The following is a 26,564-nucleotide window of genomic DNA, read 5'->3' on the forward strand; positions in this document are numbered from 1 at the left end:
AATTTAATATAATTAACTCTTGTCTGTGTAGTTTGTTAAAAAATTTTTTTTTTTTCAAAAGGTAAGTTTTATATTATTTTTTATCCATTTTTTTTTATTGTAAATGTTTGTTTATTCATAAATTTCTGCATAAAAAAACAAAAAGTTTGAGCAATGAAAAAACTGATTGTTTTTGTGATTTTTTCTCTTACATTGATATCATTAACAGGCACCAGTTTTTTTTGTAATATATGAGAAATTACTTTTTTGGGAATTTATGCATTTATGTTACTGTGCTAAAATACTAACGTTATTATTTAAAAAGAAATTCTTAACATGGGAAGGGAGTTTTGTAACTATTTTGTACTTTCACATAACAATTTGAGAAAAAAAAATCGTAAAACACAAATTTAACTTGAAAATACGATTTAAAAAAATAGTATGGTAACATAAAGCACCATTTTTATTAACATCTATGAATTATTTAATGAAAACTAAAAATAATTTTAGCCTATTTTTACTTTTATTTTCACATATTTTTTTACAATGACTACCGTTTGAATGTTAATATTTTATATTTAACATACAAGTATTTATAATTTCATTAATTATTAAGCTCTATAATAACATAATTATTGTAAACTAGGATAGGACGCAGCCAAACATTGTATGTTTCCATAAAGAAAAATATCACATTTGTTATTTATGTGATTCCTATATTGAATTTTATTACTTAAACAAATACGAATGTGGAACACACTTTCTGAATAAGGATTTAATAATTGTATAGAAATAACTTATATTAAAAAAACAAAAAATAGCAAACAATATTAAAAAAAACTATTACTGGTTTTATTGTATTACATATTGTGTGTGTGTGAGGGGGGTGTATTATTTTTAATACAAGCAAACGAACAGAATAATTGATAACCTATTTTTTTCTTGTTCATTTGAAATACACTTTCAATGCAATTGTTAAAAAACAAAAACTATTAAAAAATAAGTTCCATTTTTCAGATGATAGAATACATTTATTTATTGTATAGGAAAAAATATAAGCCAAGCGGATTAATAAATATATATATATATTTGAAATTAATAATTTTTCTAAATCAATATAATATAAACGTAAATATGAAAATCCGAAAGCACCCCCCCCCCCAAAAAAAAACGTTACTTTAATTAATCATTTTAGCGCCGTTGAGCATCGGTAGAAATGATACAGAAAATAATGTACACACCAAATGATGATATTGCCGATATTGTGTAAAACCTTGGCGATTGTAGTGTTGGAGGTACCTAAAATATTATCTTCCTATCATATTTGATTTTAAAAAGTGTAATTTTTATTTTTAATAATTTACAAAAGAATTCACCTAGTTGTTTTAATTTCAGTTTTACCCATAAAAAAAGAAATCAAACTTACTTTCAGCTCCCTAAAAGAAAAGTAAAAATAGAAAAATAATCATCACAGCAACAGTTATCTTGAAGGGACCAAACTTTTTTAGTAAGAATGATTTTCTTTGGAGAGTGAATGCAAAAGAAGGGAACTAAGTAATTATAAACATTTAAAATATGAGAAGGAATAAGAATCCAAATTTTACATAGAAAATAAATATATAAAATAAAAAAAATGGTTTTATTTATAAAGGGAGAGTGCACAAAATCAGGAATAGAGCATACTAAAGGTGATGACAAAGTATATATATATATATATATATATATATATATATTTTAGTAGATATAAAAAGTATCAGAATTGTTGAAAAGGAAAATGGTTTTTATGATTTTGAAAATTTATTTTTTTATACACTTTTTACCTTGTTATTTAAAAAACAAGATTAATTATTAGTTTAACTTATATTTTTTAGCCCTTTTTTTAATTCTTTTCTTTTAGAATTGTATTACAGAATCGTATTCCATCCTTTGGTACTTTTATATGAAGGGACTCATTTTGATCTGAAGATTTCAAATTATGGTTTACAGAACAAACCAGAAATGGTTGAAGCATTTAAGAATTTGAAAGCCGCAAAAAAATAAAATAAATGAAATAAAATAAATGTAAAAAGACAAACAACACTAAAGAATATGAATGCAATTTTTTCACTTCCTCCCCCATCACCACACACAGAAAAGATAAATAAATTTCACTTATTGATTCGAAGAAAATTATTAAACCCATTCTTAACATGAAAGGGTGGGGGGAATTAATAGACCTTAATTTTAAGTCAGGGATGAATGAAAAAGTTGTTTCGTTTAATGTCGGTATTAATTCACTGTCCAGTGATGGCTTGTCTATTTCCACTCTGTCAAAAAGATTTGAGTTGATATGTATACCTCCTATAGAAGTACCCCCTTTTTTTATTATTCAAGTATCACGGCAAACATGTTGAAGATTAAACATCACAAAAATCTTTTAAATCCTTTTACTAAATTCTGCCATTTCGTTAACTTATAAGTATTTAAAAACACTGCCAACAAATTTTATAGACATATTTCATCCTGGCATGTGCGTGCAAAAAAAAAAAAAGTCCTTCAAATATATATTAAATTTACATTTTATAAAGAGCAAGTGTTGTAGCTAAAGTGTATGTACCGTACAAAATATTTAAACCTAGTAATATTGGTATCAGTACAAGGACTTAACACTGAGAGAGGGTTATATCCTTCCATTTTACTAGTGAGCAAACTAAATATCAAACTATAAAAAAAGAAAATTTTCCAATTTCAGAATACAAACTTATCATAGTTATAACAAGCGATGATGAAAAATTATTTATGTAATTTTTGTTTATTAGCTTATTATTTCAGGAACTGAAAATACCACTTTACTTTATATGTATTAGGTATATCCATAGTGGTGCAGTTTATAACTCGTGCTAAACTGATGTTTTGTTGACATTTTCTGGCAACATACATAAACTTCCAAAAGATGCCAAAAATGCTTAGCAATCAGATTGCAGAAGATGACAAGTAAATATAATGAAACAACTGTTAGCAATTTTTTTTCATTTTGTTTTGATTTTTTTTTTTTTTACTAGTACAGCTTTTGAACTGGATTGACTAAATTAGGGTTAGGTTGTTTTTTTTTTAAGGTTAGAGTGAAAAAAAAGAGAGTCTAATTAAAAAAAAAAAAAAATGCAAGAAACTATTTTTCTTTTTCGCTATAAAAAAATCAAAAACAACCTCCACCCAACCTAATTGATCAGATTCAAAAGCTGTACAAAATAAATCATCGGAACAGAAAAAGTGGTTTTGTTATATTTGCTTTGTTAACAAAATATATTTTGTCATTAATATAATGATCGTTTTTTTTTTCTTGCTTCAAATATTGTTTCCTTAATTTGTCCTGTTTGATAACGTCTTTGTTAAAAAATACATATTTTACAATTATTTTTTCTGCTTGATAGCATCACATCGTTCTGATTTTGAGATCACAAAATTTTCCTTCCATCTTTCTTAGCTATTTACATAAACTTTCAGGTTTCAGCACGAGTTGTAAACAGCATCAGGACTGATATATCAACTTTAACAACTTATTAAAAATAAAAAATAAAATATGACATAAAATGTTTGTTGTTTTTAATGGACACACATTGAGCATTTTGTAAAAAACAAATCTTTAAAAAATATTAAATATATATATATATATATTTATTATATAAACATTTGTATTGGCTAAATAAATGCAAGTACGTTTCTACTTGTACTTCGTCAGGCCCAAAAGATGATAATCAAAACAACGGGTCTAAAAGAAACAGAAATTTGAGATAATCATTTTCTCTGATCAATTATAAGATTAGCAGCAGATGACCAGATGAAAACTCAGTCATCGACATGACTAATAACTAATACTGAGCACGTTTGAAAAAATATTGATTTTAAGTTTGAATTTGTTTAATTATATTATATATAAATATATACATATGATGGACTCTCCCATCGATTTTGATGTATGAGTATTTAATAGTTTAATGATCAGTTCGGATGTTTATGTCAAAGATGACATTTAAGTCCAGCAAGAGATCTGCAAACAAAACCACAAATCAGGTAGGAGTGATGACGGTCAGAGATGGTTGCTGTTTTTGTGGCACGTATCTTGGTTGTTAACTGTTCTTCTTTCAGTTTGTTGATACGATTTGCTTCATAAGTTATGATTTCCACCTAGCACATGCGTTTCCATTTGTTCCTATTAAGAGCCAAATCCTCAAAATATTTAATTGGAATACTGAGGGTTGAAAATATTGTACTTAAGTTTGTCCTTGTATCAGAACCAGTTCTGCCAGTCCTTTGTTTACTGCTTTAATCAGAATTTTTGGTATACGTTCATCACTCATTCTGACAATATGACCAGACTATCTAAACTGTGACTGGATAAGAAACGGTTCAATACCCTTAACCTTACATTTTTCAACAAGTTCCCTCGTGAAACAATGCAATTACATCAAGCATATTGTCTAGAATATCTAGCTCCTTGAACACTTTCAAAGTGCCCCTCCATTGATAGTATTGAAGGCTTTTGTCAAATTAAACAAATAACATGTACAATTCTTTTTTTTTTCTTTCTCACTTTTTCCGCGACCTGTTGATGGAAAAAGATCATGTCAATCACTCTCCGTCCTGATCAAAACCACATTGGGATTCTGAGTAAATTTTATCAACAAATTCTGAATGATTCTATTACGGATAAGGCTTGCTAAAATTTTCCCTGCAGTGGAAAGAAGAGAAATACTCTTGGAATGATCACAAAAATTTTTACTGCCCTTCTTTTTAAAAGGAGGTTTTACGAAGGCATCTTTGAAATCTTGTCGTATGTTTCCAGGTTTTCCAATAGTTCCAAAAGCTTCTTAATTAGTTTTGTACCAAAACATACTTAAAAAATTTTCAGTAGAATTCTGTCTTTACCTGAGGTTTTGCCAGACAAAATTTGCTTGATAACATTTTTTATTTTTATAAAAGATGAGATATAAGACAACAAATGTATTTTGGGTCATTCCTCATTTATCTCAAAATTGAAGTTAAAGACAGATTCAAAATGTTCTTTCCAACATTGTTTTCCTGTAAGTGCGTGGAGTGTTTCACCGTCAGCAGACAGCACCAGAGTTATCATTTACCCTAAGGCCATATATTTTCTTCAAACTCTCAGAGAAGGATTTTGCATCTTTCTTGTCATTTATCCACATTTTATGTGCATCATGCATTTGATTAACTTTTTTACCTCTTCATTATTGTCATCAAAACCAATCCTTTTGTTGTCATGTGAATAGGAAGCCTGAGTACTTCAAGTGATGAGACTCTTCCACAAACCTTCAATGTCAACTGAATCGAGAGAATGCTTCAGATTATTTCAGAGCTCTTTCTGTTTCCCAACGGTTTTCAAACGTACGATATTAATGCATTTTGGGATTGTTGGCATTCAAAGGTTTCTCCTTGCCAGACAAAAGGAGACTTTACTTTGAAAAAGAGCATGATCAGAAAGAAAGCATATACTATGAAAAGAGTGCGTAATTGAGATGATTGTTATGTCATGCCTACGTGAAATGATAATCATTTGCCAATCCTTGGATCTGGGATTCATCGAAGAAGTCTTACACTAGTTTTTCTGTTGAAAAAAGTGCTAGTGATGCAAAGGCTAAATTCCTTGCAGATTGAAAGAAGACGAAGACAATTTAAGTTCATTCGATCAACTCAATGTTTGTGTATTTATATTTGTGTGATGTTTCTATTCCTTATAAAAAGAAAGGTTAGAAAATCTAAAAGTGTATTCTTATGCAAAATTCACTGGATAACAATGAAAGTGTTTGCAAATCTCTAAGTGCATCCATAAGGGGACCATGAAGGCATTACGTTTTAAAACTTCGGATATCTCTTATTTTTATTAAATTTAAACATATGTATAAAATTTTCTAGAGAAGATGATGGGAGTGGTCCAGAATCTCTACATTACCTTTTATGTGATGAATATCTATGTGCTCCACCTCTCCATGGGGACAGAATTTCATTAAAATTGAAAATATGTATATTCAATTTTAATGAATGTTAATTCAGAGTTCTTCTAATATTTCAGGTTCTTCTGACTATATTAAGGGATGAAACAAGAGGAAGAGATGAAGTAGAAACAAAGTAATATGATGTCATGAGCATAGTAAAAAAGTATATTGTAATGATCCTCATTCAATCCTGAGTCTGGTTGAATTTCTGCTAATTATTATAAAGTTCTACTAATGTACTGAGCATTACTGAAATAAATACTGGAAAATGTACACAAAATATGTTTTAATACATCATTTAGTATTGAGATACATTATATACTGACTTTGTCCATTTGCTATTGCTATGTAATTGAATTCTTATTATTACCATTGCTACCTCAAACTTCAGCGCTCTCAATCAGTTAAGATTAAGCCTACTTTCTTTGTTCATAAAAATTAAAATGGCATACATGATTTTTCTTTCCTTTTTATTCCCACTATTATCAGTTATTATTACGATTAAGCCTCCCTTTTTTGTTCATAAAAATAAATTTGTACATATGATTATAGAAATGAACTGGACACACATACATTTCCTTCTATTATTTTATATAAAGTAAAATAAAGGAAGTGAATTATCTGTACAAATTTGATGTTTGTGCAACTGTAAAAATTATTGGTTCATTGGTCTAAGGCAACGTCAGCTAAAAATAATTCCTCTCTTTTTAGGATAAAGGTTTAAATTCTTTGTGAATTTTTTATATTCCTAGTCTAATTGGCTAAATAACCATGAACTTATAATGGTATTAAGTCAACAAAATAAAAAACAAATATTACTTTTCATAATTAAAATAAAGTTTTGCTGGTAACCAGTAATGTAAACATATATATGTGTATATATATGTATATGTTTATATATATATTATCGCCCCATTAGCCTCCTCCCACTTTTCGCCAAAATATTTGAGTCCATAATTAACCAAGCTCTAGTCCATCACCTTACAGATGCTAAACTTCTGACCGACCAACAATATGGATTTAGGTAAGTCCGTTCCACAGCAGATATCCTAACTGTAATCTCTGAATGTATATACCATTCACTGGACAAAGCAAGGGAGTGTAGAGCGGTAGCTCTAGATATATCTAAGGCTTTTAACAGGGTATGACATGAAGGTCTTCTCAGGAAAATCAGGATAATTAAATCCTTCTTAGATAAGAGAAAAATCCTGGTTGTCCTTGACGGTCGTACATCTAAACAATATGATATAAATGCCTTAGGGGTCTATCCTTGGACCTTTATTTTTCCTAATATTCATAAATGACCTCCCCGACAAAATTGCCTCTGAGATGGGTATATATGCTGATGACACCACACTCTATAACAGGCACGACAGGAAAACAAATGAACATATATCTAAAGAAATGGCAAAAACACTAGAGGATGACCTCCAATCTGTAGTGGAATGTGGACAAAAATGGATGGTCACATTCAATACTGCCAAGACTAAACTTGTTTCCTTCAATAATTACAAGAAACCTTCTCTACCACCTATAGCAATGGCCAAAGATTCATTATCTGAAAGTACTTCGTTTAAACTCCTCAGCCTAATGTTCACAGGAAACATGAGTTAGAACAATTACATTGAGAGCATTGCCAGGACCGCTGCGAACCGTGCTAGAATGCTACTAATGCCCGAAAGTATCCTGTACCTCTATAAGGCGACCATTCGCCCATATATGGAGTATTGTTGTCAGATTTGGACTGGTGCATCTGCTACTAGTCTCTCTCTCTCTCTCACCTAGACAAGGTCCAAAAGAGAGTTTTTAACTTGATAGGTCCTGAACTGTCATCTAAGCTTCAGTCTCTGTCCCACCGACGAAATGTTGCATCCTTCTGCCTGTTCTACAAGTATTTTAATGGTGAATGCTCTGACGAACTGCAAGCACTTATGCCCCCATGACGTAAATACTCTCGACAAACCCGACAAACAGCTAAATCCCACCCCTACACAGTGGAGATCCCTAGATGTAGGAGAGCTTTCTACTCCAGTAGTTTCTTCCCCAGAACCGTTACACTTTGGAATTTCATTCCGGCTCCCTGCTTCCTCAACTATACTGACATGCAGAAGTTCAAGTGTAACGTGAACCGACATCTTACTGCCCAACTTCCTATATAGTACCCAGTAGTTTACGCCCCTGATAGTAGCCCCCTACACCAAAGTGGCAATGTGCCTTGTTTGGGGTGAAAATGTAATTAAAAAAAAATAAAAATATATATATAAAAATTCTATTACTTTTATTGTGTGTGAGCTTGCTTAGGGTTAAGATTGCTGACTATTGTACAATCAGTGAAGTTTTGAATATCAGTTTGAAACATTCACCATCTCTGACCAAACTGAGGAATCGTGATATTGTAAAACAGCTGTATATAACACAGCTTTATCTTTATAAAGTTATATTTATCTTTATAAAGTTATATTTATCTTTATAAAGTTATATTTATCTTTATAAAGTTATATTTATCTTTATAAAGTTATATTTATCTTTATAAAGTTATATTTATCTTTATAAAGTTATATTTATCTTTATAAAGTTATATTTATCTTTATAAAGTTATATTTATCTTTATAAAGTTATATTTTATTATATTTATAAAGTTATATTTATCTTTATAAAGTTATATTTTATTATATTTATAAAGTTATATTTATCTTTATAAAGTTATATTTATCTTTATAAAGTTATATTTTATTATCTTTATAAAGTTATATTTTATTATATTTATAAAGTTATATTTATCTTTATAAAGTTATATTTATCTTTATAAAGTTATATTTATCTTTATAAAGTTATATTTATCTTTATAAAGTTATATTTATCTTTATAAAGTTATATTTATCTTTATAAAGTTATATTTTATTATATTTATAAAGTTATATTTATCTTTATAAAGTTATATTTATCTTTATAAAGTTATATTTTATTATCTTTATAAAGTTATATTTTATTATATTTATAAAGTTATATTTATCTTTATAAAGTTATATTTATCTTTATAAAGTCATATTTTATTATCTTTATAAAGTTATATTTATATTTATAAAGTTATATTTATCTTTATAAAGTTATATTTATATTTATAAAGTTATATTTATCTTTATAAAGTTATATTTATCTTTATAAAGTTATATTTATCTTTATAAAGTTATATTTATCTTTATAAAGTTATATTTATCTTTATAAAGTTATATTTATCTTTATAAAGTTATATTTATCTTTATAAAGTTATATTTATATTTATAAAGTTATATTTATCTTTATAAAGTTATATTTATCTTTATAAAGTTATATTTATCTTTATAAAGTTATATTTTATTATCTTTATAAAGTTATATTTTATTATCTTTATAAAGTTATATTTATCTTTATAAAGTTATATTTATCTTTATAAAGTTATATTTATCTTTATAAAGTTATATTTATCTTTATAAAGTTATATTTATATTTATAAAGTTATATTTATCTTTATAAAGTTATATTTATCTTTATAAAGTTATATTTATCTTTATAAAGTTATATTTATCTTTATAAAGTTATATTTATCTTTATAAAGTTATATTTATATTTATAAAGTTATATTTATCTTTATAAAGTTATATTTATATTTATAAAGTTATATTTATCTTTATAAAGTTATATTTATCTTTATAAAGTTATATTTATCTTTATAAAGTTATATTTTATTATATTTATAAAGTTATATTTATCTTTATAAAGTTATATTTATCTTTATAAAGTTATATTTATCTTTATAAAGTTATATTTATCTTTATAAAGTTATATTTATCTTTATAAAGTTATATTTATCTTTATAAAGTTATATTTATATTTATAAAGTTATATTTATCTTTATAAAGTTATATTTATCTTTATAAAGTTATATTTTATTATCTTTATAAAGTTATATTTATCTTTATAAAGTTATATTTATATTTATAAAGTTATATTTATCTTTATAAAGTTATATTTATATTTATAAAGTTATATTTATCTTTATAAAGTTATATTTATCTTTATAAAGTTATATTTATCTTTATAAAGTTATATTTATCTTTATAAAGTTATATTTATCTTTATAAAGTTATATTTATCTTTATAAAGTTATATTTATCTTTATAAAGTTATATTTATCTTTATAAAGTTATATTTATCTTTATAAAGTTATATTTATCTTTATAAAGTTATATTTATCTTTATAAAGTTATATTTATCTTTATAAAGTTATATTTATCTTTATAAAGTTATATTTATCTTTATAAAGTTATATTTATCTTTATAAAGTTATATTTATCTTTATAAAGTTATATTTTATTATCTTTATATGTACATAATCTTAAACTGATCATTATGAATTTTGGAACACAGCTTGTGGGCTATATTTGGTTGAATTAAGTTTTCTACAAAGAACGTGATAAATGGTGGGAGTGGAAGACCTTTGTGAAAATTCAGATATTTCAAAGTTTTTGTGAAATTTTAACAATGTATTCTTTAAATTTCAGTTTCTTTAGAGTAATTAGATTTTTAAGAGACATAACATGGCACAACCTCTCAAAAAATTCAAATATCTCAAATTTGCATCGAATTTGACCCAGAATCGTTAGACATCAATGAAGCAAGATCTGAATTTCAATTTCTTATTAAAATCCCTTAAATTTACATTTCTGACTTTTTCAAGAATGAAATGTCATGGATTCTAAATAAAAAATTTAGTATCATCATATTATTTTTATCTTTGTAAGGAACATGAAACTGTTCTGTTCCAGGAGTTAATTTTATCTGGACTGGAACAGAAACATAAAGGAAAAAACTAAAAAATAAAAAGAAAAAGAAATAGTGAAATGAATAGAATTAAAAGATTCTTAAACATTTGCTGGGTTATCAAGTTTCAAATACTTGATACTTCCTTTATATATATAATAATGTATATATATAATATATTATATATATATATATATAATATATCATATATATAATATATTATATATATCATATATTTATTATTATTTATATATTTATTTATTCATTATTTATATATTGATTTATTTATTATTTATATATTTATTTATTATTTATATATTTATTTATTATTTATATATATAATATATTATGTTATCAAAGATTAAATCTTTAATAAAGCAAAACTTATCAAGATAAGAAAAGCTCAACACTATCAAGGAGAGCAGAAAACTATTACATGAAAGATAAGGAATAAAGGTTATATACAACTTTATCATCAGAACAATAAGGAAAAGTTAAGGGGAAATTTAAGGAAAAAAACCTCTTTAAACCATGGCATTTTGAAGCTAAATGCTTCTCATCAGAAGAGAAGAAGAGCCAAAATTATACAAAATGCAAATATAGAAAAAAATGGCTTAATAACATTTAGATGAGAAGCTTCAAAATGCCATGGACTAAATATGGTTTTTCTTAATTTCCCCTTAACTTTTCCTTATTGTTCTGATAATATAATAAAGTTATATATAACTTTTATTCCTCATCTTTCAATTAATATAAATTATATATATATATATATATATATATATATATATATATATATATATATATATATATATATATATATAAAGCACACATGTAAATATGAGATAGGTAAAAATCAATGGTAGATGGTGATCACCTAGGAATTGGGCTGTTGAAAATAGACTATGAAACTGAAGTTAACCATGTGCAGTTGATTCTAGGTTTATGAGTTTCAAACTTATATCTTTATATGCTCTATCACTAATAGTGAGTACTCCCCATATAAATACAGAAACTCAATTTTGTACACACACAAACACACTACACGTTTGCGCATAGATAAATTGACTATACATTATATTCAGAAAAAACACATTTGTATGTAAATACACATGCATGTTTTCATTGATGAATATTAACTGAGAAAGGCTTAATGATAAAAATAATTGTGTGTGTGCGTGTGTGTGTAGGTGGGTAATTTTCTGATCAGATTAGCATAGGTTAAAATACGCTATTTTTTAATCATTTTGCACACACAACTTTGTGCCTGCATGTGTCTATGTGTGTGTGTATATATATATATATATATATATATATATATATATTAAAGCTACAAGTCAACAGGTGAGCTTTAAGAATTATATCAGCTCAATTATGTGTTTAATGTATGGCATTAAACAATGAAAAAATTTTTTTAAATAAATAGCATGTCATTGACTTTCAAAACAACTTTTCTATTCTCATTTTGAGTTCTTTAAAAATTAGCAAATTTTCAATTTTCTTGTTATTATATAACAACGTGTTTTGTTACAGTTTATTTAATGAAAAAAGTTACAGGCCCGTTAGGAAAACTGGTAATATGGAAGCATTTTCAATTATGACTGAAAATCAAAATCAGGAAGGGGGAATAGAATAAGTTTTAGTTGAAGAATATAAAAATATTATTTCCCTTTCAAATTTTTATTTTTATTTTTTATCTGTATAAGTTAAAAAGAAACTGTGCAAACAAATAAAAATTTAAATAATTTCACTGCATCCCGGGCAACACTGGATAGTTGGAGCTAGTATATATACATATATATATATATATATATATATATATATATATATATATATTTTATTTACAATATTGACCATTCGTTTACCAAAAGAAAATCTAATATATATATATATATATATATATATATATATATATATATATATATATATAGTGTTATGATGGAATAATTCCAGAGGAAATCCGGGTATGAGAGCTCAATGTAGTAAACAGAGCAATAACATAAAAATATAACACGGAAATTACATAATTGTCGATGCAATAATTTATTTCAACCTTATGGTATTTTCAAGCATCTAAACCAGACAATTACATTTTTGATACTGCAGTATCAAAAATGTAATTGTCTGGTTTAGATGCTTGAAAATACCATAAGGTTGAAATAAATTATTGCATCGACAATTATGTAATTTCCGTGTTATATTTTTATATATATATATACATATATATATATATATATATATATATATATATATATTGTTCTGCTCATGTTTTCTTATGTATGTATATATCTGTGTGTAATTTAAACTAGGTAAATACACAAGTCTATCCATTCTTCCAGCAAATAATCATCCATGAGGTTCAATACACACAAATGAACTATAAATAAGCTTTAATGTAAGCTTCACAATATTGAGTATAAATGGCGTGAAACAAAAGAAAATAAATAATAACAATGGTGGCTTACAGGAAAAACATTTGTAGGGGATGGGAGAAGGGAGTATGTGAAAGATAAATCTTATTAGTTGAGAGGGGAGGGTGAAGAGGACTTTCAATTTTGTTCTTTGTTTTTATTCTTTGTAATTTTCTAATCACCCTCTTCAAGCATATATATATATATAGCCATCCACAGGTAGCGTTTTTTTTTGTGTGTATATATATATATATATAACAAATAAAAATGAACTGCTTTGAAAATCACTTTTTCCTGATTCAAGTAAATGTAATTTGAGCTTAACTGGTGACCCAATGAATCACATCTTTTTCTATATATATAAGAGAAAGAAAATTAAAACTGTAAGTTGAACTTTACAATCAAAATTTATTATTATTATTATTATTACCCATGATCATTGACTATACTATTATTAGAATTACCTTGCATTTATTACTATCATTATTATTACTATTATTATTTTGTCATCATCATGACTTTTCAAACAGCCTTAATAAGCTATGATTCTGCAACACTTAAAACTTTATAATCCTCACTGCTCAAACTTTTTTTTAATAATGGCATCCAATTTAACACTTCATAGAAAGATCTGTTTCGTTCTGTCTAGACAATTTCCGGTCAGAGTAATATGAGATTTCATGGACTGAGCCCACCCTCCCCGCTTAGCCTGAACTTAATTATTTAAAATTTAATCTAAAATCACTTTTTCTAATTAAGCCGATGATGAAGGTTCTCATACTGGTTTTCTCTTTTTTACTATTAAGTCCCATTTGACTGGGGACAGACTTCTCTTTGGGCTACTGTACTGCCTGGAAAAAAAAGCAATTTTCATTATTTCAGCTGTTTTGAAGGCTTTCCAATCGGATTATATGTATCGTCACACTGGGCTTATTTTGGACTAAAATAACTATTTTGCATTTTGGATCAACTTGAGAGGATTTTCATGCAAGCTAAAATATTATGCGCAGTTTGTTTATATATATATATATATATATATATTTTACATATCTAACATTTTTTCACTTTTTTATTTGGCAATTTACAATAAATTGCGGTTTCACTTAATGCCTTAACTAGCAAATTCTAGCATTGCTACAAATATAATTTGCTGATTTCTTTATATCTTCTGATGAGAAGAATAACAAGAATAGCATTCTTTGAAACTTCACGGAATAAGGACTTTGTAAATTGTTTTTTGGAGTATTCAGTCGAACAATAAATTTTGATTGTAAAGTTCAACTTGGTTTTAATTTTCTTTCTCTTATAATAAGCTCTACTCTCTATTGTATATTGAGCTTTTTTTTAATTCAGTTGGGATAAAATTTTCTATATATAAATACTGGTATTTATATTAGTTTGAAGTTTACTATTGTGTATATCAGGTAAATACTACATCCCTTTGTTTTCATTAATATATAAATATATATGAAAATGGTAAAGTGTCAAACTACTGTAATATCTTTTATCATGTCTGGTTTTGATGTGAAACACTAATGAAACATAAAACAGATAAATAATTCGAACTATGATCCGGTATTTTTTGTTATCTTACATAAGTATATGAACTATAGACATAATTTGTTATTTAGATTATTGGTTTTTCTTAACAAATTAATCTTTGTTTATTGAAAAAGAAATTTCTTACAGTCGTTGCTCTTTAATTAGATCTCATTAAAATGTGTTTTTCACTTCATGTTAAGTTCACCTGTTTTTCCTGTCATCATTAGAGAAAAAAATGTATCAGTCATCTGGAATTTGTTTTACCTTTGAATCGACTGAATATTTGCACTATAAATTATCTAAAGAAAAAAAAATCATATTTTCACTTCAATACAATTGTGATAAAGATTTTTCTGAAAGACATGTACATTAGGGCAGGTCGATTTTGGAACCCCGATGAGGCAATGGTGATGATAGTTGGGGTTTGACATAGAAAAGACCTATACAAAATATTTTTCTCCAAATCGTTATCTTTGCTTGAGGAAATGACTTTAAAAGTTGAAGCGATTAAAAGTTTTTCGGTGAATTTTTAAGAACATCCCGTCATCAAAAAAATCCGTACTGTTAAGAAAATGGAATCGTTATTTAGAATATATTTTAAACTACATTTTTAAATAAAATAAGTGAGGATAATGAATTGATAAAATAAATATTAAGTGTAAAGGCAAAATTATGTTTTTTAAATAATAACGACCAAAGTTCGCTTTTTTATTTCAGGAACTTTTTTGGGGTGGAAACATTTTAGATTTCACCGACACAAAACACGCTCGTTATTGATATTGAAACTTAACGTTTGTTTATTATTTAATTTGAAAACATTACGATTCAGGCTGAATTATTTTGAAAGGAAAAATGAAAAAGGCTTGTTTAAAATATATATTTCTAGTGTCTGCAGTGAATTCAAACATATTTGTTTTATCTTTTTTTAATTTGTTTTTCTATTAGGTTGGTGCAAAAATAATGGCATTTTTGACGTTTAAACGAACAAAACAAACATTATTTTTGCACCAACCTAATATTTCACAATATTCAATACATCTAATTCAACTCTACAAAGTTTTTCATTATTTCTTATAACTAGCACTTATTTCTTTACGTATGAAACTGGAAGATAGCCTAAAACAGTTTCCTTCAGTTATAATCCATTTATTTATTTTACTTTTCAGATTAGAATGTCAGTAAAAGCACGATGTTCAGTTTTAATCCGTGGTTCACAAAATTTGCTGGTCCACCTTGTCATTTGGATGAAACAACATCCCCAACTTCACGACAAGTCATCCAGTTTAGTTATTTCCTCGAAAACAGTTATCCCCACTTAAAAAATAGTGAGATTTCTAAGTTAATTGCCAAGGAAATAATTAGTATTTGGTAAGCAGTCAATCCATAATTGCCCTTGTTAAGGGAACATTATATAGGACAGAAGGTCAATATATTTTGCTATAAGAGGGCCAAACAGATTGACAGGAAATCTCTCGCAGCAATCAAAGTGAAAAGAATGAAGGAACAGCTAGACAGACTGTGTGATATATCTTCTTGTAGCTGTAAACTTTCTGTCTAGAGATGTGATGACTTCACAGTAAAGTGCAAGACAGAAAATTGTCAAACAAGGCACATAATCTGCACTTGTCCTTCTAATAAGGAGGTAAAATTAATTCTATAGATTCACCTGCAATTATGTTCCTTTTTTGTGGAAAATAAAATAATATATTGGTGTTTATTATGTAATCTGGCTCTATTATTAAACATGCAAATTTTTCAATTTTCAGGTTCCACTAGAAGAACTGCTATTTAGAGCAATTTTTAAATTAATTGATGGAACAACAAAAAGCCTAACATTTACTGGTCCTTTGAGGAAACTTTGTATCAATAATTATCAAGATTTGCCTCAAGTAGAATTCTAAAAAATTACTTTCCTTCCCGATCATTATTATCTGACAGCAGAAGAAACAAATAATTTGAGTGTGAAGATCAGAGGCTACTTTTTGAGTGTGCTGTTGCCATTTCTTGTGGAGAAATTAACTTAGAAAATTGGGCCCTTGAATTAAGGAAGATGGCTAACATAAACCACAAGATTAATGTGTTTATGGGCCAGAGTTGTCTATCCTCAAACACTATGATAAATTAAACATTTTGGTCAAATTTATCATCCAAGTGTATGCAGTTAGTTGGTTTGAGATCAAAACCGACAATATTTTTTTTAACCAACAACAGTATATTTTAATGATTCAGAGAACAAAACAGTTGACTGAAATTCAAATTACTGTTTTGAACTGTTCAAAATATAGTGCTTTTGCACTACTTCCGGGAAATATAATATCGATATTAAACTCAGATGAATTGGATGTGAGAGAAGAGGGCATTCAAAGGACTTTGTCCATTAAGTAAATAAATATTTACCCATTAAATTTTATTAGTTTTTTTTTAATTTACCCAAACAATAGTTAGTTTTATTCATATTACATCACAAAAATATTTTAAAAAAATAAGTGTTTTCAAATAATTGCTTTGCTTTTTTTTTTGTGTTGTTTTTTTTCCAGAAATAGTGAAGAACTAAAAAAAAAAAAAAAATGAAAAAGATTACTGCTATCAATTTTGCAACCGCACAATGGTCAAATTTGATTGATTTTTCTCAAAAAGTTGTATATGGGCAGGAAGCAAGACATAGACACATTATTACAAAGTCATTGTGCCAGCAAATTAGACCTTCATTTTCCTCAAAAGGAAGTTATACAGAACAATTTAGTTCTATTATAAGTTTATATTATTGCCTCTAATAAAAATTTAAAATACATGATTCTGTAACTTGTATCAAGTTGTTAACATGTGTAATATATCTCCACATATCTTTTTGAATTGTGAAATTTAAAAGACTTAGTTGCTAATTAGCTTTTTTTTTTACAATTTTTGTTTAATCAATGCAGTAAAAGTTGAGATATTTTGCTAGTTGTGATTCATAATTAAAATTATAATTCATGTATTTATTTTTATTTCAATTTATTTCATATAAATATATCAATTTTAATTGAATATTTTATAAAAATAGTGAAATTTCAAAGTCAGTGTTGTAAAAAATACTATGAAAATGAAGGATTTTTCAGCATTTTTCTACACGATTTTTAAAATTAAATGCTCAATTTTCTGTTCAAGATGGAAATCTAATTTTTGGTATATGTTCTTATCACATCAAATCCCAACTATCATCACCAGTGCCATGTTGATTTTCTGAAAAAAAAAAGCTGCAAATCGACCTGCCCTAATGTACATATGGATAGACATTGTGTTGTGTTGATTTTTGGAGAATGATTATCAAATATTGTCATAAATTTTGTAATCTACTGAATTTATATATATATATATATATATATATATATATATATATATGAGAGAGAGAAAAAACATAACGTTGAGCTCAAGTTAGATTGATAGAATGAGGAAAAAAACAGTTTCCAAAGCCAGTTTATATATAATTATATAAAAAATAACAAAATATATCTGAAAGACAAAGTTTGGTAAAAAAAAATATAAAATGAAAATCTTTACAACCCTGACATAATTTTTCAAAACTTCATCAAAATGGAAAATTGTATTGTGAAAAAGAAATAACCATTAAACTAAGTAATACTTTCAATTAAAGATACTTTGACGTTGGGGGCTATTTTGATAATTTTATGTCAACCTGTATTTTTTTTCCCTTTTAGCAAATCAACCTAAAACTCTACAAACTAGGCTTAACATATGTATGGCATCACTGTAACATATTTTACAATGGTACACAATATAAATCTATTTATTATTATGCCTCTTTAAGCATTTCTGATTTTAATAATCAACTTTTAATTAAAAAATTAAAATATTTCTTTTTACATAAATATATATTTAACAAAACATTGTCTTGGCGGATTTTCAAAAGCAGACCTGAAATAGAATTTAAGCTTTGAATTAAGAATTGAAACTTTGTGATTAGCCAATTTTTAGTGGTTATTTTATACTATGTCATTGGTAACATTAACAATTTATTCTAAAAATTATCTTTGGTACTTGTGCATCTATGTTACCATGCTGAAATAATAACATTATTTAGAAACCCATTCTTAACATGGGGAAGGGTAGGTGTGTTGTAACTATTATATACTTTCACCTACCAAGTTAATAAACAAATACATCGTAAAAATTGAATTTAACTTGAAAATAGTTTTAAAAAATAGCACAGTAACGTAGATGCATAAGCTCTTTATCTTTTTTTCAATATAAGTTTAAAAGTATGCACACAAAAATGCAAAACTAAAATTATTTCACTGCATCCAGGTACAGCCAGTTATATATATATATATATATATATACACATACACACATTTGTAAAAGTTTGTCTTAAGGATTAAATATCCAACAGTCATATCTATGTCTTGACTTCTACAGATTCATGAAGATGATATGTGATTTACTAATGGCATTTGTATAGCAGAAAAAGAAAAAAGAAAAGTATTACACATTTAACAATGATTGCAATATCAACAAGCTTTGTTGGTTTGACATCACTTTCATGCTAATGCACAATGCAGCTGGGATTAGTGATAATTATTGTTCACCCCTTCCCTGAAACCATTTCATGTGGCCATCTAGAGCTGAGAATTGTTGCCATCTTCAAGAATTTTCTAGCCACATTAAACATAGCCACTGTCTTAATGTATAAAATCTCTTTGTTTGTATTCCAAAAGAATCTCTTTGTTTGTATTCCAAAAGAATTAAATGTTTTCAGGTTCTAAAGTTTGTCTTTTTCTTTAATTTTTTCTCTTTTTTTTAACACATATTGTCAATATATGTAAACAGAATAGTTAAAATAACACATCTCAAAAGCCAACTCATATTTCCATCATAGAACCAACATTAATCTATTGGCTTTAGAGATGTGCTAGTGTTATTATTTTAACTACTCTGCTATCTTTCCATATATTAACCTTTTCATTTTGTCTGAAATTTCATGTTTTAAACTTCTTTATATATAATTATTTCCGTAATCAGACAAAGCCACAGTTCATAAAACAGCAAAAATCACAAACCAGAAAGCCTAACTCGCTCCTAGGGTTTCCAGTCTGTAGCTTTCATGGTTTGTGTGGGCTGCGGCATTGCATGTGGTTGTGGAAATAATTATATAGTACCTGACATTAAATCTTTATATATATATATATATGAGAGAGAGAGAGAGAGAGACAGAGAGAGAGAGAGAGAGAGAGAGAGAGAGAGAAATTTTACTAGGAATTTCCAAAGCTCTATCATATTTGATATTGACCACCGTCATTGCAAATACCGTAAACATTACTTCATTTTATTGAAAAAATTGCACCACTGATTATTTTATATATTTTTTGAAAAAAAAAAAGGTTTGCAATGAGAATAGAAAAATTGTTTTAAAAACTAACAAAATGATATTTATTTAAACATTTTTTTTTGAGTGCTGAATGTCATAAGTTAAAATATAAAAGAGCTGATGCAATTATAAAAGCACCCCTTACTCCCAGATTCTACATTACTTTGAGTCTTATATATAAAACCCAATGTAATGGTTGTTCTACTGGAGAGAGGGTATTTATAACTTAAAATTATATATACACACACATACACATATATGGCACTTTCAAACCAATCACTAAAGCGCACACATCTTTCCACACAGTCATTTGTTAGCCATGAGCTCGACCCCGACTCCAGCCTCTGTGCCACAGGCAACACTGCTGGATTTTACGCTGTTATCGTCATCATCATCATCGTCGTCACCATCGTCCGTGACCCCTTGGGCAGCCAGCTCCAGGAGCACATTGTCCAGATAGTTAGGGTCAGGGTAGCCATGACCGGTGTAATTGGTATACAACTCTGTTTTGTGGTGGATTTCGTTCCAAGTTACCGTGTTTGGCTCACCCGTGGTCGTCGATGTTCCAATGGTGAAAATGAGGCGCCGCTTCCAAGCTTTTATCAACAAACGAAGAACCTAGAAAAAATGAGAATGGAAACATCTTAAAACAACAAATACATAAGCGTTGAAAACAATAAATACAAGTACTATGAAAAGTTATATTGGTGACTTGTTTGTCACCGTGCACACTGGTTGAGGTCATAAAAGGTGAATAACATGAAAGGAAGAGAGATTGAAAAATGAATGATTGCTATCAGAAAAAAAGTTATCTAATATATTAAGTTATGTTATCAGATTTTCAAAATTAGATTCAAAAAGCAAGTCAGTCTGACATATTGATTCTTGATTCAGATTAGCCTATTTTTTCATTTTTTCCTTCCAATATGTTATTGGTGCAAATATATTTTATTTTACTTTACTTTTTTTTGAAAAGACGGATACCAAAACAAAAACAAAAAAGAAATCTGATTTTTATAAAACTATTTTAATTTTTTTTTCTCTTTCAGAATATAATAGTCAACTTTGTGTACAAGATATTGTGTGTCACTAAGAAGGTTAAAAACTGAAATTTGGTAATAAGTATCTGTCGCCAGACATGAGCAAAATATAATGTGAGGAGAAGGGTAGCATTTAAAGAAATCACTCAGGACAAGTTCACTTTGCATTCTCTCATAAGTGAATGTGTCTGAGGCAACAACAGCAAGTAAATCTATATTCTTCCATTTTATTTGATGTAGTAGAGTTAAGGTGTAGTTGGCAACTAATTATCAAGTGAACGTTATTCCATAACCGTATACATATGTAAGTAGTTCTGCCTCTGCTCTCGATACTGGTTTTATCAACATAAAATTTGGCACAAATTTTTTATTAGATTTCTGTATTTAACATAGTGCCACTTGTCCATAAATATATCAAAGTAAGGTTCTGTGTTTAGTACAAAATGCTTTTAGTTATTCTTCCTTGTGTATTCACCGCATATTATTTTGTTGATTTGGAAATCAGCATTCTTCACTGTAACTAGTTACATGCTTTATTGTCTGCTCCCATTTTGTTGCATAAATCAGGTGGTTAACTGATATGATACAATATAATCTTTCAATATAGCAGGAGTCCATGCAAAAATGTCTTGTGTGATGTACATCATCTGTATTCCTCTTTATATTTGGTAAATAATCACTCAACACATTTCATAGCGATAGGTTTCACCATAATCTGGAATCTCTTCTTCAGTGCGTATACCATGGATTTGTTCCTGCTCCTTAGTGGAAGTCCATCTAACACACTTCCCAACCATCTTGCTCCTCTGCTCTCCTCTCTCATTCGTTGCTTTGCTATTTGCCATATACTGTGTATTAACACTAGTGATGGGACGATTCCAAAAGTTTTCCTGATTTCGATCCTATTATTGATTCCATTCTAACTTTCTGATTCCGATACGGTTCCCGATTTTGATGCCAATTCCTTTAAAATATCTGCTGTTTCTTTTTTCTTCTTTTTTTTTGTAAATTGTAAATTTTCAAATTATTACATAACCCCCTCCGGGTAATTTCCGCGTATATTTTTTCTTAAATGTTTTCCTTGTAATTGACCATGCGAATTTCATTTTATCCATGCTTTCGAAAAGCCTGCAAAAAAATTGAATGAAGAGACAGAGAACGGTAACAAATAATTTGATTCAATAGAGCAAAAAATGCGCTACACCATGATATATAACATGGCTATATATATCAATGAATTAATTCAGAAATCATATATAAAAGTAACATATGTGAGAAAACAATATTGTTTTTGCACCAACCTTATAGTAGGAGCGCTAGGAACGATACTGAAAAACTTTGGAAATAGAATGGGAAAGATTGGAATCAGATAGATGGCAGAAAAGATACAAATTTCAATAATGAAAACTGCATAAATATTAAGGAAAACCTTGAATGTGGAAACTAAAACTACACATAAATTACACACAAATTGAACACAGAAACGACCACAGGTACAAAACACAAAAGAATATCGCGTGGAATCATAAAAACTGAAACTGTATAATTGTAAGATACCGCCCTTCTTTTTTTTTTGTGAGTGTCACCATAAACGGGCACCACACCAAATAATGAGGGTCAAGGAGGATGGAAAGACCGGGGAGAGAAAGCACTAGCCAGACCTCTGCTGGAGTAGTGCAAAGAGGACTTGAACCTTCGGGAGGCTTATTACCACCCAAATTCCAGTGAAGACCAATGGTCGCCGCCGACGAGAAATCAATAGGAAGCGGCTATTGTGATAACGCAAATTTATTTTTGCAAAGATTTTCGAAAAAGAAGGAAAGTACTGGAAATCTGGGGAGACTTGTCACTCGGACTCCAGGGAACACCACAAGTTGTTCTGAAAGAGCAATCTTTGATTATGGCTTGTGTGAATACTCCTAGTGAGTATAAAAAAAAAAAAAAAATAAAATAATAATAGCAGCAGCAGCAAATGTGCGTATGATCTTAAGTTACCATTAGCCAATCCCCCAAAACAGAATTGTACTTTTTTTTTTAGGCAATTTCAGTGAAATTTTTTTAAAGTGATTACTTTGAAAACTTTAAACAAATTATCGCAACTTGTTTTCTTTTTTCACCAATTTGCAATTAAAACATTTTGTTGTGAAAGAAATAAAGTTATCATTACAATTCTGCAACCTATGTTAATCTACCAGAAAATAAAAATGTGATTCTTCCTTTTTCAGGCGATTACGTGTAAATGGCCTGAAAAAAAATAAAGAAAGAAAACAACAAAAGTCGGTTTTGCATATAAAGTTAACAGAAAATTATCGCTCTTTTGGACCAGTGGTCAATTTTGTTTATTTTAAAATCTTTGACATGATCAAAATTTTGTATTAAATATGCCATTGCGAATAATCATACAAAATATGCTTTTTTATAGTACTAACCCTAAGTTTGTGCGGTAATGCGAAAAATAAAACAATTATGTCGACCAGACATGAGGTTAATAGTAAAATATTTGGTTAACTGCCCTAAAAATTAGAATAGCCCAGAAAATTTATATGTGCAACTCAACCCACTCTAAATTCTACAATAATTATTTGGGTACTTGTACAGTTTAATCAAGACATTAAAAAATGAAAATATCGAAAAAAGTTTAAATTGTACGTATCCGTTATGGAATGAAGTTCTCCGAAAAAACTTTTTTACTTAATTTCATCAAGTAGTTTTTGTTTTACAGCAAAAAAACAATTTGTTATGATACCGAGCAAAAGGTTCGATTTTTAGGAAGAAAAGCTAGTATTAAAGATGGGAAGGGAGTGTCGGTGCTTTAACTGGAGTTATCTCCCTGTGGCGTTTCTAAACTCCAAACAAAAATTAAGAAAAAAATCGAAGATGTCTGCCTTCAATGTGCTGTCATAGAAACATGTTTTTCCGCTGTAAAAAAAAAAAAAAAAAAAAAAAAAACTACTCGATCAAATTAAGTGAAACTTTTTTTTTGAGATCTTCAATTCAAAACGGATATGTACAATATAACTTTTTTTTCAATATTTTTATTTTTTAATGTCTTGATTAAACTGTACAAGTACCATTATTTGTTTTCTTTTTCAGTGTGTTTGCACACAATCACTTAAAAATGTAGAATCTAATTGAGGGAATGATTTTTCTTTTTATAATTTGATAAATCTCTAATGTTCATATTTTTACATATTTTATCCCAAGAGATTTTGATGTGATTTTCACTTGTGGCAAAATAAATAAATAAATGCAATAAAACATAGGATTATTTCAAAGATGACAACTCCAGACAACTTAAAACAGGGTCAGTGCCAGAAAAATTTAAAATAAAACTTGTCCTGAGCTGCTTAACCCTTTTAATTTAACTGTGAACTCTGACTCTATTGACTTTTATCACCAAGGTGCTAAAATAAGTGTGAGTATTTCAAAAGGTTTCCTAAGGCAATAAAAGTAAGTGAACTCTTGATTATTTATTTGTTTGCCATAATTTACCAATAAAATAATTAAATTGGACCTAGAAATCCTGGTTCCAGGTCCCTTACTTTCATGTTATAAATATTCTCCTGATAAATAAATAAAAACATCTGTTTGTTTCTTTACAATTTCCAGGAAAAAAATAAAAGAATCGTTTTGGAATCGAAAATGAGGCTCAAATTTTCCCGATTCTGATACTGATTCCGATACCTCCAAAAGATGACCAGTTCTGATTTTTCCAATTCCGATTAATCATCCCAACACTAATTAACACTATAACAGTATGACAGCGAGTATTGCCAATGTCTTGTCTGTCGAGCATATTGAGTTTAAGATTTTGTTTAGCTCTGATGAACTGCCTACTTATGGCTCCAACGAATCCCATTTCATAAGCATTGTTGATGAATGTATCATTGGCCTTTTACATAGATATTCTTTATAGTCTAGAATGTGTATCATCATGGGTGATCTAATTAATTTAATGCCAGAGCATCTCTTAGACTTTCCAGATCTGTTCTAGACCCTAGAAATTGATATTATGTCACTATAAACTCTGTTCATTTATCCTGATACTTTCTATTATGTTCACTGTGATACCTTGTGCTCCCTCGCTTGGCAACAATTGCTGACTCCAACTCTGTTTCTGTGGTCTTCTTCTCTTCTGGCTGTATTGTAATCTTTCAGTGGCTCACAAATAGAAAAAATAAACAATACAAGAGAAAGCACAACCTCCGACACAGTCTGTAGATATCATTTGTGTTATGGGTGTGTGATCCTTTAAATGCTAACGTCTACATCTTAATTTTCTGTCAAGAACATGTTCGTCAGTCGGTTGATTAATTCCTTTCCTCATCTTGAGCTCCTAAAGCCTCTCCGCTCGGCTTTGCCCAGAACGGATTATGCTGAGCGTCTCTGATCAAATCTTAACAATGGTATGAAACTGAAAATAGCAAAATAATTAAATGGAAATTGTAGAAATAAAAAAATGACCTACCATAGTTTAAAAAAAAAAAAAAACAAACAACAAAAAAACACTGTCACACATTTTTATGCATGTGGGTGAAATTTACTTTAACCATTTTTTATTTTTATTTTTGATAGATAATATGTAGCAAAAAAAAGTTTCTTTTCAAAATAAATTAGTTACATTTTTGTCTTTCAAAAAGAATCAAAAATATTTTTTATTTTCAAGTAATTTTTTTTGCAAAATTGTAAAGAAAGATTTTTAAAAAATTCCACTGTTGTAAAAACTTTTGTTTTGACAAAAAAATTTAAAGAAAGAACGTCCATTTTTGACACAGTGAATTTATGCACCGCTAGCCATATCCATCGCTTATAGAGCCTCCCTTTGTAATGATGCATCAAATGCCACATGTCATGCAATTTATTTGGTATATCATTAATTTCTTATTTTGACAAAAATCAACTTCTTTGGGCATCTGCAGTTGTTTGTTCAACATTGCTAAATTCATAGTGCTGTTAGTCTCCATGATTTCCATGTAACATCTAAATTACAGGCAAACACGAGCAGTTGAGGGCAAAGTCGAGTCAATGCCTACTGAACTCACTCCCACTCCTAAACTGTAAACTACCTCCAAATATATTGACCTCTATTATATGGTGTTTTTTCACAATTACTACCACACCTTGATTAACAATCCTTTTTGAGATGGCCTTTGTGTACCTTGTTTACCACCTTCCCACATTGTCTTTCTACTAACCTCACTTCCTATACCTTTTTGTTCTACGGATCAGCTTATTTCCTCCATTTTTTATCACTTTATAACATGTGTCTGATTCTGATTTCAAATCTTCCTCGGTTACATTTTTGTTTAATAAAAGACAACTCAGGGTTATGGCTCCATACCAAAATCCAACTGGCAGAGTCTTGGGCATTCTGGTGAGTTTAGTTCTGTCAGTCTAAAGTATGATTCTGTGTAGTTTTAGGAGCGCCACCTCTCTT

At 28.2% G+C, this 26,564-nt stretch overlaps 1 protein-coding gene across 1 annotated transcript in view; it reads right to left on the minus strand.

The window, feature by feature from the left end:
• Positions 1-20,024: 20,024 nt before the first annotated feature.
• The window catches only part of LOC145242386 (uncharacterized), a 153,195-nt gene continuing 146,655 nt past the window's right edge, over positions 20,025-26,564 (minus strand). The window contains exon 9 of the mRNA XM_080105403.1: positions 20,025-20,705. Within this exon, the coding sequence (XP_079961529.1) occupies positions 20,394-20,705 (312 nt within the window). The 3' untranslated portion in view covers positions 20,025-20,393. The remainder of the gene's footprint in view (positions 20,706-26,564) is intronic.

Source organism: Euprymna scolopes, chromosome 21 (genome assembly GCF_053919585.1).
Source record: "Euprymna scolopes isolate OS-2025 chromosome 21, ASM5391958v1, whole genome shotgun sequence".
Lineage (NCBI taxonomy): Eukaryota > Metazoa > Mollusca > Cephalopoda > Sepiida > Sepiolidae > Euprymna > Euprymna scolopes.